Source organism: Callospermophilus lateralis, chromosome 10, assembly GCF_048772815.1.
Source record: "Callospermophilus lateralis isolate mCalLat2 chromosome 10, mCalLat2.hap1, whole genome shotgun sequence".
NCBI classification, from domain to species: domain Eukaryota; kingdom Metazoa; phylum Chordata; class Mammalia; order Rodentia; family Sciuridae; genus Callospermophilus; species Callospermophilus lateralis.
Window position 1 is genome coordinate 65,819,711 of NC_135314.1, and position 18,438 is coordinate 65,838,148.

At 40.2% G+C, this 18,438-nt stretch overlaps 1 protein-coding gene across 2 annotated transcripts in view; it reads right to left on the bottom strand.

Annotated features, from left to right (window-relative positions):
- Positions 1-18,438, bottom strand: part of Plcxd2 (phosphatidylinositol specific phospholipase C X domain containing 2) — a 45,278-nt gene that overhangs the window by 13,857 nt on the left and 12,983 nt on the right. For both annotated transcript variants that reach the window (XM_076868462.2, XM_076868461.2), the window contains exon 2: positions 4,627-5,087. In XM_076868462.2, coding sequence (XP_076724577.1) covers positions 4,627-5,087 — 461 coding nt within the window. The remainder of the gene's footprint in view (positions 1-4,626; positions 5,088-18,438) is intronic.

Below are 18,438 nucleotides of genomic sequence, written 5' to 3' on the forward strand. Positions count from 1 at the left end.
TAAATACATTTGTAATAAATAAATGCATACCCCTCCTGATAAATTCATTGAATAAAATATTTTATTGTGAGTCTAGTAAGTCTCACAATTTGAGTTAGTGATGAGCACAAGTGAGGTTTTAAGACAGCTGCAAGAACTGAAATGTGAGATGGACATCTATGGGGATAAAATAATAAAGCCAACACCATTGTGGGCCACTGCCTGTACTTATAAATGAATTTTCAGTTAAAATTTAGTAAAAACAAATGTGTAATATTTTACCATCCAAATTCAGTCTTGTTAAATTATATCCACCCACACCCCCTTGGGAAATCTATGGACTTCAAGCTTGAAAATTCTCAGGTTGGGTTAGCTCATGTGGTCTAGAAGTTATGTTTCCTGTGTTCATGAAATTGACACCGAGCTCTTGGAGTTTCGATAGACACATTGAACTGATTTGTGAGTCTGTAGATTTTTAACTGTGTGCACTGACTCTGAATGAAATCATGCCTCCCAGTGGAGGAAGGGAGTGTGCCACTCGAGACAGGGATGACTTCACAGAGGCAATGGGCCTCCAGTGGGACCGCTCACGATGGTGGTAATTTTGAAAATAATTAGCCAGCTACATCCACAGCATTAATTAGTTTCTGGGTGGCAGCTGTGGGACAGGGAATTGCTATTTCAATTGTCCCAATTCGGATCTCTGTGTAGGTTTCTAGAAGTAATATATTTCTTCCCATTTTGAGCTCCCATGATCTGCTAAAGGAAAGTTCTGGGCATGCAGGGTCCCTGGACTGCAGTCCACAGATAGCTGGCCTGGAGCCCAATCCTCCAGGCACCCAAGAACAAGGGCTTTGCAGTCCGTCTTGTTTCCAGTGTACATTTAGCTGGTGACTAAGGTGTTGACTGACTGTCCCAGAGGCCCAGAGCCAGCGAGTGCCAGGCTGCATGCACTAAGCAGGGTCATGGCTTGCTGTTTTTAATGGTTTTGAATAATGCTGACTGGCTGTAAATGATGTCTGTGGTAAACACGCATTAATGAGGTTAATCACAGGCTCACGGTAAGCAGATTGCCTGGGAGATCCTGGAGGATTTCCTCCTGGCAGTGGTATAATTGGCAAGTTTGGAAGGCTGGGGACTCCCAGAAGAGCTGCCCTGGGCAGTGGACTGTAGGAGGGGAAGGAAGCTCTGCAGGCTTGTGTCAGGCCTGCCACAGGATCTCCCTTGACACCTGGCCCCTGGGCTAAGCATCCCAAAAGGACAGTGCTATCCTTTGTTCTGCCTTGAAAAGGTGCAAACAGTATAAATTTTGCCAGGGGGCTTCATGCTTTTCCTCAAGTGCCCTGTTGAGCAATCTGACCCTGAAAGGTTCAGGGGAATTTCTGCCCACAGTGGAGGCCAGCCTAAGCAAATCAGCTCTCATTCTATAAGATTTCAGGGGTGGAGTTTCTCGCCCAGGGCCTGTGCTTTGCATCCTCTTCCCCACCTCACTCTGCTGCAGTTTTCTCTGAAACACTTTACCCTACAGCTCAGCAGCTCATGTTCGGTTTTCCTCTTGAGACAGTTTTAAAAATCTCATTTCCTTTAAGAACTATTCCTTGATTGACTGCCTCTTACTCTGAGCATTTCTTTACTGGGGGCCTTGGGAGGCAGATTTATGCTATGTTCTACTTTTCATCTGATTTATTTAAAAAAAAAAATCCCTTCCTATGCTACAGAGCATTCAAGATAGTCTTATCTTGTGTTTGCATGTTAACTGTTTTGTATTTACTAGAGTTGTCTATTCCTACCTTCTCCGTGAGATCATAAATACTTTGGAGATGTACATTCAATTTTCTGATTCATTGATTTTTTAAAGTATGTACATAACAATTTTTTCATTCCCACATATATTTATCTTTCTATTCTACTCTGGGACCCTCTGAAATTAGGGGCTTATTGATAAAGAAAAAGCATTTTATTAGCAAAACAGATGAGAGCAGTTGTGAAATGATCAGGGAGCATGAACAGCCCTCAGAGAGCAGCAGAAGCCATGGGAAGTCTGGAGCAGAAAGAACCTGTGATGGAATCCTGGCTCTTCATTCACCCACAATGTTTCCTCCAGCAAGTTGCTCAACATCCCTATGCCTCAGTTTCCTCATCTGTAAAATAGAATACTAATAAAATACCTATCTCATAGTGTTGTTAGGAGGATCATGTGAGTTAATCCATATGCCTAGCACATAATAAAGGCTTAGGTGTTACTGCTATCGTTACTATTATCTAGTGATGTGAAAGAGAAACTCTCCGGGGATCAATATCTCTCCAGGTTGGTTGGACCTGTGACTTTGAATATATATAAACTTGGGTTTGGGGGAGAGATGTGATAAATATTTGGCAAAATATCACAAAAGTTTTAGTGAGGAAAAAATGACTTAGACATATTTTAACAAATACTAAGATTTACCTCAATCAGCCTCTGTGGAGTCAAAACATTTAGCACTTGCCGTCAAGTCTTCTCATCGGTTTCCCCACTTCTGCCCTCTCCCCCTGGCCCTGATGTTGTCCTAGCACAAGAATCGGAGGGATCCCATTAAGACCTGCATCAGGGCAAAGCTGTGCTCAGAACTCTCCCCTGTGTGACCACCGACTATCTCTCTGACCTCTTCCTGCTCTTCATTACCTGCTTATTAGCTTCTGTCCCTGTTTTTCCTCAAAGATATCAGGGACACTCCTGCTTCAAGGCCTCTGTGCTGGCTGCTTCCTCTGCTTCCAAGACCCTCATGTTTCACTCCTTTGAATGCAACCTTTTCCACAAATCTTCACATAGATTGCCCTGCTCATGCCATGCAAAACTCAACCCACCCACCCGCACAGTCCTGGTTCCCGGATACCATGCTGAGCTTCTCCTTTTCCACAGTTCTTACCACTTTTCACCAACACATATTTATTACCTTTATTCTACGACCTATCTCTACCCACTTGAATGAAAGCTCCACTAGGGCAAGGATCATTGTCTGCTTACTCACTGATAAGAATGGTACCTGGGTACATACTGGTATTCAATAAATATTTACAAATACAGGGGCTGGGGATGTGGTTCAAGTGGTAGCGTGCTTGCCTGGCATGCGCAGGGCACTGGGTTCGATCCTCAGCACCACATAAAAGTAAAATAAAGAGGGCTGGGGATGTGGCTCAAGCGGTAGCGTGCTCGCCTGGTATGCATGCGGCCAGGGTTCAATCCTCAGCACCACATACAAACAAAGATGTTGTGTCCGCCAAATACTAAAAAATAAATGTTAAAATTCTCTCTCTCTCCCTCTCTCTCACTCTTTAAAAAAAAAAGTAAAATAAAGATGTTGTGTCCACCGAAAACTAAAAAATAAAAATATTAAAAATTCTCTCTCTCTTTAAAAAAAATTTACAAATACATAATCTTTAACTTATTTTTAACTAAGTCTCTCCCTGAGTTCAAAAACATCTGCCTCTCTTAAGGATGTTTTGCTTTTTGCATCTATTAGGCAAATAAGCAACTTTGCTTTAAGGTACTTGCTTTTTTTTTTTTTTTAAGAGACTATATTATTGGTTGCTTGATGTGACTTAGATATGAGGCGCTCCCCCAAAAATTCATGTGTGAGACTATTTGAGACCATTCCATTTTAAGGTGGAATGGTTGTATGGTGAGAGTTGTAACCTAACCAATGGATAAAAACATTGATAGGGATTACCTGGGTGGTAACTGTAGACAGGTAGGGTGTGGGCTGAAGGCAGGTTTCTGGGGATGTACCTTTGGAGATTTTGTCCCTGGTGAATGGAGCTCTCTCTGCTTCCCATTGCCATATTCTAAGCTGCTTTTCCCCTATCACTCCTTTTTCCCATGTTGCTCTGTTTCACCTTGGGCCCAGAGGTATAGAGTGCATCGGAATCTCTGAAACTGGGAGCCCCAAATAAACTTTTCTTTCTCTTTAACTATCAGGCCTTGGTCACAGTGATGAAAAAGCTCATTAAAACATTGTTCTTTCCCTGAAGCTCTTCCCTGCTGCTACCATCCATGAAACCAGAGTGGAATGTATCAGAGTCCCACATTCCTTTGCCTGATCGTGTCCCTCATGGTCTAGGTTTGGAGGCTCTTCTGGAAACACACTCTCAGCAGGTGTGTTCAACAGGTCTTCCTTTCTTAACTCTGTCTGTGACCCAAATTCTATGAGGAGGGCCTGTAAAATAGTCATATTCCTGTGATGAATGACTTCATACAACTTTGTCAGCTAATACTGTTCCTTTTCACTCAATACCTTGGCAAGGGTGATCTGCAGAGACCTGAGAGTGTGGGTTTAAAGCAGACCTCTGGGAAGATAGAATGGTAAGGACCTAGTGGCCCATTTTACAATTTTGCCTCGGGCTAGTTCTGAGCAGGCCTTTCTGTCAATTTACATGCCAAGCAGATTGCCAAACTTTAAATATTTGGCAGGGGTTAACCCAGTGAAATAGAGCTCAGGGAAGCTTTGCAATTATCCTAGAGCTCAGGAATCAGTGTACCAAACAATCCCACACTTTCCAGCCTTTGAGCCCAGGGTTGAGCTGTTTTACAGATGAATACACAGAAAAAGCAGAAAGAGTTGCCTTCGTGCCCTTGACCTCTGGTCCCTCCTGTCCCTCCTTCCCTCCTACCTGGCACTTCTTCTCCCACAGGGTTTGCAGCGTCATGCTTTCCACACTGCAGGCTGGACACAACTTGTTTTCAAAGGCCTCCTGGATCCGGAGAGCCAGGCATTTGTGATGCGCCTCATCCATGGCATAGAAGTGGTTAAAATCCAGGAAGACAATCTCTTGGGGGTGTTGTGTAAGGAAGGAGTCAATCTCCATCAGCCCATCCCAGACCTTGATGCCAAAAAGCCCATGGATGAAGTAGATCTCCTGGTCGGTGTCCCCTGGCTTGGAAGACACACGCAGGTCAAAATAGCGGATCCCAGCTTCCAGCTGTTCCCGGAAGGTCAGGTTCTGAGTCACAGACCATTTCTTCATGAGCTTCTTCACCAAGGAGATCCTGGCGAGGCGTTTGATAGCCTGAGTTTGGTCAGGCCCCACGGGGGACTTTTCATCCACCCAGTAGCTGAATGAATCATGGGAACCTGGACAGGGCAATAAAAGGGAAGAAGACATGAGGTGGGAGCTGGGAGCATGGAGCCGACTGATAAGAAAACAACCGCAACAAAAATGAAGAACGCAATGTATGAAAGCATTGTAAATGGATACTTGCAAGATTCTCCAAGCCTGCTGAGGATGAAATAAACGCAAATAAAAGCAATGCAGTCTTATTAGCAGTTTGTTAAGCCCAGGGTAACACTATAATTCTCACATATTGCTAGTGTGAGGTAAATTAATAAATACTCTACTGGAAAGCCATTTAGAAATATGTTGAGAAACAGTAGCTTTAAAATATTCATTTCCCTAATCCAGTAATTTCATTTCAGGAAAGCTGTGTGGAGGGAAGAAATTCAAATATTAGGAAATACAAAGATGGTTGCTGAAGAACATCCAAACACAGAAACTGGAGGTTGCTTAAGTGCCCCTCAGAGAAAAATGCTTCATGGTGGCACATACACTTTATTTACGCTGTCACTGAAACCAATGGCAGGAAAACACTGTCTCTAAATAACGTTGGGACAGGCATTTTAATTTTAGGAAATGTAGAATTTAAAGAATTGGTCCCCCTTTTTGTGCTTTTAGAATATAAAAAATAAATAAATTTTAATTTTATGTATATGTGCCATTTTACTATTGTAAAAATCTGAGTCAGTAGGGATGATTTCTTGACAGATCAAATAATCTGATGCACTGAACACAAATTAGTGATCTTGTACTCTTTTTTAAAAACTGATATCTTGACAGTTGAAATTGCTATTCAATGGTTCCACTACATATTATATTCCTCTGCCTTAAGAACAAGAGGGTAGGAATCCTCTTGAACACTGAAATTATTTTGGTATAAAGTATAAGTGACTGTGATCTGTGTACTTTTGACTATGGTGAGAAATTATTTTACTAGTAAATATTTCAGGTGAAATTTTCTTTAACAATTATTTTTAATTTGTCATTCCTTTTTATCCAATGTCAGTCTTGATGCTGTTTATTATCTATTAACTCATGTGGCAGGCTAATTTGTTTAGGGCTGTTCCTGGCTTTGAGGCTGGGGACAACACAGAAGTAGCTGTGTGCAAATCTAGGAGGAAAACGTCCTCATTCTGACACTACTAACCATGTCCCTACCAAAACCACTCACATGAGAACCAAAATTCTTGTATTTGTACTAGTTCATTGTCATATGCTTTCCATTTTACTAAATTTTAGAGTAGGAACTTCATATATAATATAATTTTTTTATAAAACTCCACTGTTTTATATTATTTGCATTCTCTTGAATAGAAATCATTTTGCATTGACTTTACTATTTTATCATCTCAGAGATAAAGTGAACAAAAGAAAATCAGGTGACAGAAGATGCTCTATTTTTATGCAGCATCTAGAACATGGAGGGGATTCAATAAGTATTAAGAAAAATCATATTTATTAATCCTTAAGCAAATTGAATTTTGCAAGTGAGAAAATTACCAGCATATTTCAGATAAAAAAAAATTACCATTACTGATAGAAATGTGGAGCAAGTCCCTTCGGATCTTCCGCATTGGTTATCACTGCTAATAAGACTCACTGGATACTTGCCTAATGCTCTGCTTCCTTTGGCTATACAGAAACAAGAAATTTTTATATCTCCTCATTGAGAGATTTATTACAAATACCTTATATATGGGTGGTGAACAGCCAGTTCTCTTCTTTCTAAATTGTATTAAAAGCCCAGCTGTTCAGAATGCAGTGTGTAATACAGCACAAGGCACATATTGAACTTAATTCTTCCCTGGGTATCTGGGAATAGCCATTATCCAAGCACGGAGGAGAGACACATCCCCGCTGGGGTTTGTTTGTTGATACTGAGCCCAGTTTCAACTCCAGAGGGAGATGTGCTAACAACCTCCAACACTCTTCTCCATGTCTGAGGACTGTGCAGAAATGTGACAACGAAGGGACCCTAGGGGCCTTTTCTGAACATGCAGGGTACTCAGCTCATCCCACAGAAGACAGAATAGGCACAGTCCCCTTGAACACTGAGTCTCTCTTAACTCTGGTCCTTTATCATTTCTCTGGTTCACCTCATCCTTTCTGACATCCTGTGCTTGGTACCTACTCCCCACCCTGACAGGATAAGATGATGGACAGGTTGTTTGCTGAATGTTTTATAGTGGCTGTCCTACCTAGGCTGACAGCAGTCAAAAGCAACCATCACTCAATAGCTACCATCAATATTTTTGTCTGTCTATTTATTTTTTTTTCTAGACAGCTTTTGCCTATTACAGGGTGAGTTACATAACATTCCAGCAATGTCATGCACTTAACTACTTTGTGCAAAAACAGGCTCAAAATGACCTCCTCCGTGTTGTGCAGACAGTATTTACAATGTAAAGCAATCTGCAAACAGTACTTATAAAAATCCTTACATTTTACAGTGTAAATTCATTACATTCCAAATTCATTATCAAAATTTCTTCCCTTCTTCTCTTTCCAAGGAAGTTATTTTACTCTTTAAAAACAGTCTACAACAAGAGCGATTCCCCCACTTGCCCTGGGATACATGAACTAAATTCATGTACTCCCCAGAAAAGGAGAAATATGACTCTGCTCATTAGTCCTTGACTTCTTCTTTAAGAGAATGGCTGCATGGGCATTGCTACGGACGGCAGTTCCATGCATTCTGGTTTGTTTAATGACAAGGCCAGAAAACAGTTTAGGGGATCATCTTCTGTGAATTCCTGCCGATGAAAGCTTTTCCACGACTACTACCCAACACTGACTGTCATCTTTACTCGACCCTCTATGTCTGCTTATCTCAGTCTAAAATAGACTTAAATGGTGCTCTTTTAATTAACACAAAGCACTTTCCCTCTTCTGGCTTGCCCTCAACACTGCTGTCTTCCCTTTCCCTCTTGTGGTCAAAATCTTATTAACCCTGACAACCAGGCTTGCTGCCTTTTCCTGCTCTGACCTATTATTCACTCCTCACCATCTAAGTCTTCCTTCCACCCTTTTATTGTTGATCCTGACAACTTCTAATCAACCAAATAGTTTTACTCTTCTTGGCTTCTTTGAGGTCTTGCCAACCTAGCTCTTTTCTGGAGCCTCCCATTGCCTTGAACTCAGTGATAGGGCTGAATATCTCTGGGCTTCTTATTCTTCCTTCATCTCTGTCCTTCTATCTCTTTTGCTTGCTCCTCTTCCTCTCTCTTATTTCCAAATTTAAATGTTTTCCAAGGATATGTTCTCTATTTTCTCCCTTTTCCCACTTCAGAGATTACACACCTCCCAGTTGACCATAGCACCTGTTACGTAGGTGACACCAGAAACTTCCTTTCTAGCTCAGACTCCTCTAAGCGTGGTCCTCCATCTGGCAGCTTGCATACAAGACAAATTACATATTTCCTAAGTCAGCAATTCACACTGTTCTTGTCACCCCTGCAAAGTGCCTTTCCTGAATTCTGGCCAATAAATCACCCAGTCACACTTGAGATCTTGGATTCTATTTGAATTCTTCCCACACCCCAGTTCCCTTCTTCCAACTAGTTATCGAAATTTTATACTTGACCTTTGCAACAAATATCAAACGTGTCTCTTCCCTCAACCTTTGACTGCTGCTCCTCATTAATAGACTCATTCCCTGTCAAATAATCAGGACAAAAAGGACCTTTAATCCTTTCACTCCAGCCGCTCTCTAATTTGTTCATATCAAAAGGTAGTGATTTTAAGGCACAGCTATGATTATGACACTTTCCTCCTGTCTCCCAAATCAGGTTCAAAAATCTGAAACTGGGAGTTAGAACTTTCTTCGATATGGCTCCAGTGCCTCATGGCCTCATCCTTCCCCAGACCTCGCTATGTAGCCTGGCATCCTTGGAGTGCAGTATACCTAGAAAGACAGATCTCTTTCTGGACTCTGTTTACTCTCATTTGCTGTCACCCTGTGTAAAATATTCTCTCATCCCAAATATGTCCATATCTCCTCCCCAGAATTTACAGCCCATATTAAATTGCTTACTCCATATCTCTTTTTTATCTGTAAAATGGGCACAACAGTACCTGTTATCAAAGAATTGTGAATATTCTAATATATGCCAAGTTCTTAGGTACATGCTGACATGCAGGAAGTGCTGGACTATCATGATGTGCATTATCAACCAGTCTTTATTTGTTAGAAACCAGAGGGCAAAGGACTTATCAACTGAAGCTCCTTATCCTCAATACTGAAGTTCTGGAAGGTGTTCTTTTTTTCTGTACTTGACTCATTATTCCTCACCGTCTTATTGGTTGATATACAGAGGACAGATTAGCCTGCATTTTATTGAACAACAGCTAACATTCTCTAGTCACAGACTAAGCTGTCACCACCCACTTCTAAAATCTTATCATTCGATTTTTCTACTTTCTGATCACAATTACTTTTCCTCTGCCTCATTGCAACTGCAATTTTACATTTCCCACCAATCCCAGAGCCCAGTACTGAATTTTCTTCATCCTTCAGCTTTTTCTGATGCCATTCAGTTGCCATTGTCACCTGCAGGGTTAGTAATTATAACTATCTGAAAGCCATTAGGATCACTGCTAAATCACATTATTGTCATCACATAAATCATGTGCACAGCCCCAAGATGCACATGGAAATAGTAACATGACATTTTCTAACAAAAAAAAAAAAAGAAGAAGAAGAAGAAGAAGGAAGGGAAAAGAGAAGGGTCTTTTTAAAAAACTTTATTTTTATTTGTTTATTTTTATGTGGTACTGAGGATCGAACCTAGTGCCTCACACACGCAAGGCAAGCGCTCTACCACTGAGCTAAAGCCCCAGCCCCTAACAATTTTTTTGATTAACAGCAAATGTTTTTCTCCTCTTCTGTAAAATTTCCGTTTAGAGCACAAACCCAAGAAAGTTTTAGGAAACAATAAACATCAAATATTATTAGATCACTATTTTCAGACTTTTCTCATCAGGGATTTTTGTTGTCATCTGAAAACTAATTGTATAAGTAGTAAGATATATGGACATAAGTCCTTCCTTAATACTCTTTAATCCTAGGACCACTTTTAGCTATAGAAAAGTAGAGGTTTCTTTTTCTCCCCTCCATTTTCTGGAAATTTAGTTTTCTGCCTTTTAATTTACACAGTTATTATTCTTTTTTCTTCCGATTTTCTTGGACCATCAATAGCCATTAATAGAATTTATTTTTCTTCTCTATGCATACCAACCTCTAGATAATGTATGTGAAGGCACTTTGTAATAGAAAGCAGTGATCCATAACCTTACATGTTAGAATCATTCAGAGGGAGCTTTCAAAAAACAATCCCACCACGATCCCATCTGGAATCTCTCTGGAGTGGGAGCTCCCCAGATGATTCTCTTGCATTCCCAGGCTTGACATCCATGGCCATAATACAAGCTTATCTTTCCTAACAAGTTCATTGGCTTCTGCATGTGGCTTTCTTAGGTTGCTCATCTAGTGATTTCAATTCTCCAAATAACAAGATTGCTTTTCCTGTATTGAGATAAATGCTCTCTTCGCCATCCCTTTGTCCAGGAATGCCACATTCAATGAATAATCACAGCTTTTAAGTGGAGAAAAAAGATATTGGGAGACTTGGCTTTCCTTACTGTATCTTCTAGGAAGTGATTAGAAGAGGTTGCTTGAGATTAATAGGGGCCTTTGGGATGTGTGTTTGGTTGGAGAGTTCAGAAGAAAGTCACTGGGGCAGCAAAGCCCCGAGGAAAGAGAGTTATTGTGGAAAGAGGCTCCAGGATCTTTGTTTGGAACTACAGTTATTTCTTCCTGGACACCATTGGGGCACAAGAAAATCTAAGAGGCCAACAGCAAGAAAGAAGGTTGCCCTGTGAGTTGCAGGGACAATCAGTTTGCTCTTTATCTGGAGCACACATTGCTGCTTAATTCTTTCTCAGGTTTGTTATTTGGGGATTAGAAATCTCAAGTGAGCATATGGCAGTTTTTAGTTAAAACACTTTCATTACCCATTTCTTGCAAATTGGAATAGTAGCCATTTTCTGAACGCAATTAGAAAGAACTTAAGGTGCGCTTCTTGGGAACCTGATTTCTAAATAAAATGAAAAGAATTCAAATCACACACTCTGTACCTAAAATGATCCACTGCATTACAACACAGTGGCACATCAGAACATGTGGTAATCATACTCAAAGCCATGAAGGGAGGACTAGGGCGGGAGTTCAGGGAAACTTCTTTACCAAATCTCTGGGAGGCATACAGGGAGGTGGGGGTGGTGATCCCATGTCAAAAAACTCATCACATGACATGTTTAGGAATCTCTCTGTCTCCACCTTCCTCTAGTACTGCTCTGCTTTGCTGAGCCTTCAACTTTGAAGTCCATTCACCTTTTCAGGCTGGCTCACTGACCCCTTCCTTGACTGGGTGCCTCTCACCATTCAGAGTATCTGGCCTATTAGCATTGACATCACAAAAATTAGTTCTTGGGGGGTGGGAAATCTTACTCTGATGCAGATAAAATGCATAAGGTACATAAATAGATACATACATAGTACATCTGCAGTATTAAAATTTCACATGGGGGTTGCCATCAGGATAGGGATGTTTAAAAAGACTGCTGAGCAGAGTGATAATAAACAAAAGGCTGAGAAACAGTGCCCTAGACTGAGCCCCTGGCTTATCTGGCCTCACCTCTGAGACTGTGCCTCTTTTTGTCCTTATTGGCATGTTTCTCAAATCCCTCCAGAAATTGTTGACTTCCATCCCATAGGTGACCAATTACCAAGAAGTTCTATTCTCATTTTCTGCCCCAGAACACTAGAAGGCTGGGAACCTTTCAGTTCTTCTCTAAGGTATTCTCAGTTGTCATCTCTAGGACCAAGAAGTCATTTCTCAGCCCCAAAGGACCCAGACTAGCAGTCTATATATATCAGCTTAGGAAGCAGAAATTTACAAATGATTAGCCCTGAGACTAATTTAGTGAACTATCTCAGCTTGGAAGAAGCTAAGTGGAGAGTTCTCATAGTGGTTAAGAGCATAGGGTCTGGTACCAGGCTGCTTGAATTCCTAACCTACTGACTAGCTACCTAACTGAAATACTGTGTTTTCTTTCCTCATCTGCAAAATGGGGATAACATCAGTACTAACTTCATTGGTTTATTGTGAAGACTAAATGAATCAAGTCAGGAAAGCACTTGGAAGATTCTCTGGCCAACAGAATGGGCTCAAACATAACCTATTATTAAAGAATTTGTCATCTTCTACTGGGATGATACTATCAGAGAAATAAATAATTGAAACTTCAGTAAATATTTATATTTAGGTACTGTCATAACAATTAACATTTAGAGCTGGGAAAAAGAAGTCTGAAGTTTAAGTGACTTATTTTAGGTTAGAATCAATATCAAAGGAAGCAACTTCAGATCACAATATTATACAATTAAAGTTTCTATTAGCACTAAAACAAAACTTATAAATGATGTCCAGTCTGTTTCTAGGTCTTTTTGCTTTTTTTGGAAGACATTTTCACTTAATAATGTGATAAGTTGAGAGCACTAATGTAGAACTCCAGTCTACTGGGAAAACTGCAGAATAAGGATGCAACGCATTCTCCACCTTCTGGCCTGGATGCACCTGCAACTTAAATGTTTTAGTTAGCTCATGCATGTAAACCGACTGCAATGAGATTTTTTAAAAAAAATTCAGACAGTGAATTCCCAGTAAAACATAAGTGTTCTAGCAAATGTATAGATAAGTAGAGTTTGGATAGTGAGGGATATCTATACAGCTGTTTAGAACTAATGTTCTCTCAATTAAAGTATTTGTGTGCATGTCTATATGTATATGTATAAAACTGGTCCATTTGAAATGAAATCCAAAAAAACCCTATTATTTAAGGGAAAAATACCACTTTTTATTTATTTGAAAAAGTATCTTTAAGAGAAGTGAACAAATCTATTTCTCTTAAATATTTGACAGAACTTCTAATAGATATTATTAATTTTTCTCTAAAGACATTTTAGAGGCAAATATTATTCTAGGACCATTTTTGATAGGGTCACCTAAGCACCACATAAACCCCATATTTTTATCAGGAGTTAATCATATTATTTTTGTAGAAATTAAGATGGTATGTTCCATTACAAGTTTGGGCTAAAAACATGTACTTCACATGCATATATTTTCTATTAGAAATAGAGAGTTCCATTAGGGTTTCTCTATTTTATCAGTCTGAATTTTAGGTTTCCTAATTTGTAATTTGCATATTCTTCCCCTGGCTGTTAGCCTACACCATATGTGTTATAGGAGGCCAGAGTAATACAGGCAGTTTGGGGGAAAAAAAAATCACCTGGTACAGTAGATTTTTCAGTTACCCACTGAAGCTGATGCTGCACAAAACTGCACTGAATGTTAAATTTATTTCTTCTAAATTAATGTAAAATACACACAGTAAGTACAAATTCTATATTGTGGGCAAATTAAGATTTTAGTTGCAAAGACCCTGCCCAGTGCAAAAACAACAACAACAAAAACAGGTCAAAGACCAAAAACTTGCTCACACATTAGTAAAGCTAGGTCATTTATATGATGTTGGCTACCAGGAGGTGTCTGGGCAATAGCAAAGGCTCAAGTGGCCTGGAAGATGATCAGTGCAGACAGCAGAAGAGAAGGCTACACTGTGCTATAGAAAAGACATTAAGTGTGTAAGTCCAAGAAAGAGAGTAATTTGCTCCTATCTCTTAAGAAGGTAAAGAAAGGAGAACACACCCCAAATGGAATTGGAATCAGAAACTGAGAGGCTCAGTAGGACAATGGCTCTACCTCACACTGTCAGTCCAACTTTGAGTTTCAGAGATGATGGCCTGATTGCTTATTAAGCAATTTTAAAGGTTTGTTTTTTTTTTCTCTGAGAGAATAAAAGGAATTTATGCTTTGATTTACACAAAGAACAGAAGATTCTGTCTTCACAGACTTTCTATTAAAATAATCTCTCAACAATATTTTTTAGAAAATGGACTGGAAAATGAGATTTAGTCTTCAACGTTATCTCGCTAAAAGTGCTTCATTTTAGTGACTTATGATTTTTTTAGAAGTTGAAAAACAAAAATCAAATGTACTAAAATGAAGGCAGTCAAACATTCCCACTCAAAATCATTTGATTAAAAAATCTGGCAATTTTCCCAAGGTTTGGAAAGATCATTGTTGACAAATGACTAAATTTACAAATGACTCCAAATGTCTCAATATGTGTCAGTCAGCAAGGTAAGGTTTCTGGAAGAAGTGCAATTCAGGCATTTCTCACTCATTTGGGCACAGCTCACTCTCTCTGCATGAGTGTGCACTCAGATTAGGTGGTGACAAGAACTACTTGGGGCCACATCTGAGGCCCTTCAGAGAGCACTGGTCCAGCTGGGCTCCAGGTTGCTGGTGGTCAGGCCCTGAACCCCGGTAGAGACCCTCCCTTCCAGTGTTTTCCTGACTCAGGACAGGGGCCAGCTCTGTTGGACTGGGGGCTTTCAATTATGTCCTTGTGAAGGGGCACACAAGCAGACCAGGGACAGAGGGAATCAGTCTAGCAGGGATGTAAAAAAAAATTGCAGGAACAAACCACAAATCTGGGGCCAGTTAATGCAGATTTTTACCCATGACTTCTTACAAAATGGGCATGTTAAAAAACCAAAATGCTCTCTTGAATGTGCATAGTAAATGCCTTATCTGGAACAAGAACATGTGATAGGAGAAAACAAGCCATTTCTAATCCCCATTCTCCTCTAAGCAGAGTGAATCCTGGTAACTGCAGTATCTTCTGTTTGCTAAGCACAAGCGAAATATTCATCTCTGGCATTAAGAGCTTTTGACACACTTGAACCAGTATTAATGACTGGGTAGTGCACACAAGTTTGGAGACAAAAGCTTGGAAACACCTAAGCAGCTCTGGGGAGGAAGGGGAGAGAAGCCCACCCACTAGGAGTAAAGGCTGAGGAAACTGAGACTGGAAGTGGGGCAAAGAAAGGGGGGTCTGATAGGGGGATGTAGGACTAAGGAAGCAGAGTCCCAAGAGGAGACAAACCGAATGCAGAGTTCTCATAGATGCAGTGCAATTTCACTTCTGTGTTTCTCACTAAAAGATGAATCAATATTTTTAAAGTGACAATTTAAAAGGAGCCCTGTTATTAAGCTGTCTGAAGAACACAGGTGTCTCAATCCAGCTCTGTTTTGAGGCCCCATCCCACCAGGAGCTCTGCTTTCTCAGATCTTCCCTCTTGGCATTGTCTCACCTGGTACCTGGACAAAAGTCCACAGGCAGAGGCCAATCTAGCTGGGGAAGAGGGTTGTACTACCCAAATTGGAGAAGAAGGTAGGAAAGTATAAGGGGAAGCTCTTATTTGTTTATTTATTTGGGTGTACTGGTATTAGAACCCTCTCACAGGGTCCAGAAGTATAAACACAGGTAAGCAAGATGTACAGAGTTAGGGGCATTCTAAGGAGAAATCAGATGTACAAAATAAAGGAACAAAAGAGCACAGTAGAAAATGAGATGAACAACAGGAATGGCATTTCACGAATACTACAGCCATGGCCAGAAAATGCATTGTTCAGTTAATCTGCACAAATAGGAGATCTTCAAAAATGAGGCAGGGAATGTCTTTTCATTAGTTGACTAACATTCACGACCACAAAAGGAGCCCAGCTGGAGCTTTACTCTGCCCAGAGGAGCACTCTGGTGGCTTAGAATGAGGCAGGTCTGCACCACCAAGACCAGGGGCTCCAGATCTGTGACTCCACAGCTATAGATGACTCTGATGAGGAGCTTTTTATAAATAATGCATGCCTCGTCTCATGTACTGTCTGTGCCTTATTTCAAGGTAACAGATTACCAGAAAGGGAGAGCGAGCTACTGGGACTCAGAAGCAAGGCCTGCAAACTCTGAGCAGTCTTTTAAAATCTGCTCTGGAAGGACAATAATCTACATAAACCTCTCTGGGACTGCTATACCTGAACATGTATTTGGATAATAGAAGCCAGCCCATTTCTTCCTTTACTTTTCCCAGTTGTGTAAGAAAAAGATGGTGGCCCCCTTGTTGTGTTTCTCTTACCCCTCCCTCCCTACCATTTATACACCATCGAACTATTTCCTGCAATTCTCCAATAAGGGGGTGGAAGATACAGATGGAATGGCCAGACTCTACACTTGCACTGACATTTAAAGGTCAAGTCTCCTTGTATCATAAATAATGATATTTTCCTCCCACATGTACAAAAGGGATAGCTCTGAGAGCTACTGGGGCGGGGGTGGTGGTGGTGGTGGGGAAACCTTTCAAAGTTCACTGGGCTAAAAAGATTTGATTTACTGCAATTTTGCCAAATGCTTTACCTGTGATAGCTTATGTCATAAAGAGTTGAAGAAAATTAAAGGATGAATCCATCCAGCTATTGTTTTGTACCTCTATTTTTATCGATTATAATAGGGTTTGCTTCACAATAAATTAAGATTCCTAAAAGAACTGGAACAATGACATAAATAGGACCTAGTTTTCAAAAAATTTCCTTCATATACGGTGTTTTTTTCTTTTTTTAACTGCTAGACCTTTTGTGCTAGAGATCAGGTGTTACCTCTGACAGAATTTCTATCTGTGGAAATACCATATGGCCAAGTACCACTGAAACTTCCGTGTTTGAAAGATAAATTGTTTTGGAGGAACCACATATTCAGCATGCATTTCTTCAAAAATGGTCTCTTCTTTTCCCTGCCTCCAGTGCCCATGGAAGCTTTTCCACCTAAAAACTAAAAGACACTCAGTTTCCCTCCCCAATGTTTGTACCCCAGATTTCTACATTATCTTGCTGGTGACCCCTGGCAGGGGCTCTTGTCTGAAACTAACTAAAACGACTTCAGTTTATTGAATGTTTTTAACACATGCCAGACTGGGCATTTTATTTACATCATCTCATCTGATCTCTCCCACAATCCTGCAAGGCAGTGGTTACATGCCTGCATTTTATAGATGAGGAAACAGAGTCTGGGATTAGCTCAGGGTTGCAAAGATTCCAAGTGGCCACCTAGGATAGATACCTGGGTCTGTCAGACTCAAATTCACATAAAGATTCTCTAGGGATGACATAATTTCTTCTATATCCTTGCTGGTTAAGTAAGTCAAATACATGCTCATCTACTTTTGATAACATCCCAAGGTTTTTCTTTAGAGCTAAATGCCTGGCCTTCATCCCAGTACAGAGAAAATTGACTAAAGCTATTTAAATTTTATAAAGACTGGAAGAATTTCTATATAGGGACACAGGAGGGCACTCTAACCTTCTTTCAGTTGAGTAAACATTTCCTTTTAATTCCACTGCTCAGAACCTTGGTCCCAGTGCTGGTTCTGCTTTAGTACTTATTTAAACTTGGGTTTGCAAATTCATACTAGGAGATCAGTTTCTCCATTTCTAAACTTAGGAAGGTAGATAAAATGAGCCTTAGGGTCTCTTCTATCCTGAATTGGATGCTTCCAGTTTATTAACTACTCATTAAAGGGATTTATGACCCTATTTAACAAGGACTATTAACAACTGCAAAGAAATGTTTCTTTCATATTTACCACACTTAAACTGAAAATGTGCTTTAGATTTAACTCATCGTATATACAAAACAAAACAAAAAAACCCTCAAATCATTTCCAAAACAGGTTGTTATTTCTTTTTTGATATCCAGAATTTCATCAAATTGCTGGAAAAATTCTTTCCTCTCCTCCAGATTCACAGTGACATTTTCCTGTCCACTGACGCTAGATCTGCCCTACATTGACCAAATGCATTGGCTGGAAGCTCGTTGCTTGTATAGTTTCCATGTCATGATTTCCTTTACTCTAAAGGCTGGGGCTCAATACTTTGTGGGCATTTTTAATAAGATTTATCATGCGGGCTTTGAGAAGATAATTCATCTTTGTTATCATGAAGATTGGATGAAATATTTCACAGTGCAGGGTTATTTTAGGATTCATTTGACAAACTGAAGAATAACCAAGACAGAAAGATGCTTTTCAGCAGATCCCCTCAAGGACAAGAAGGGTCTTTCTTCCTTCCTATAAATGAACGGCTAAGCCCAGTGCTCTGACAGAGGAAAGGGAAAAGGGAGGAGGGGAAATACAATAAGTCACAGTCTAAATTACATGGAATGATAGGTTTAAAGGAAATTTGTACATTATACTCAGCAGGAACAGTGAGTAGAAACACACCCACTCTCAAAGACCAGTGTTCTGAGGAGCTTGCCCACCTGCTAATGCCTCATGCTGATTTTTTTTGTACAGAGGCAAAAGATTTTTCCTCTGCTAGAGCCTTGCTGGGTGATTACTACACAGACCACTTAAAC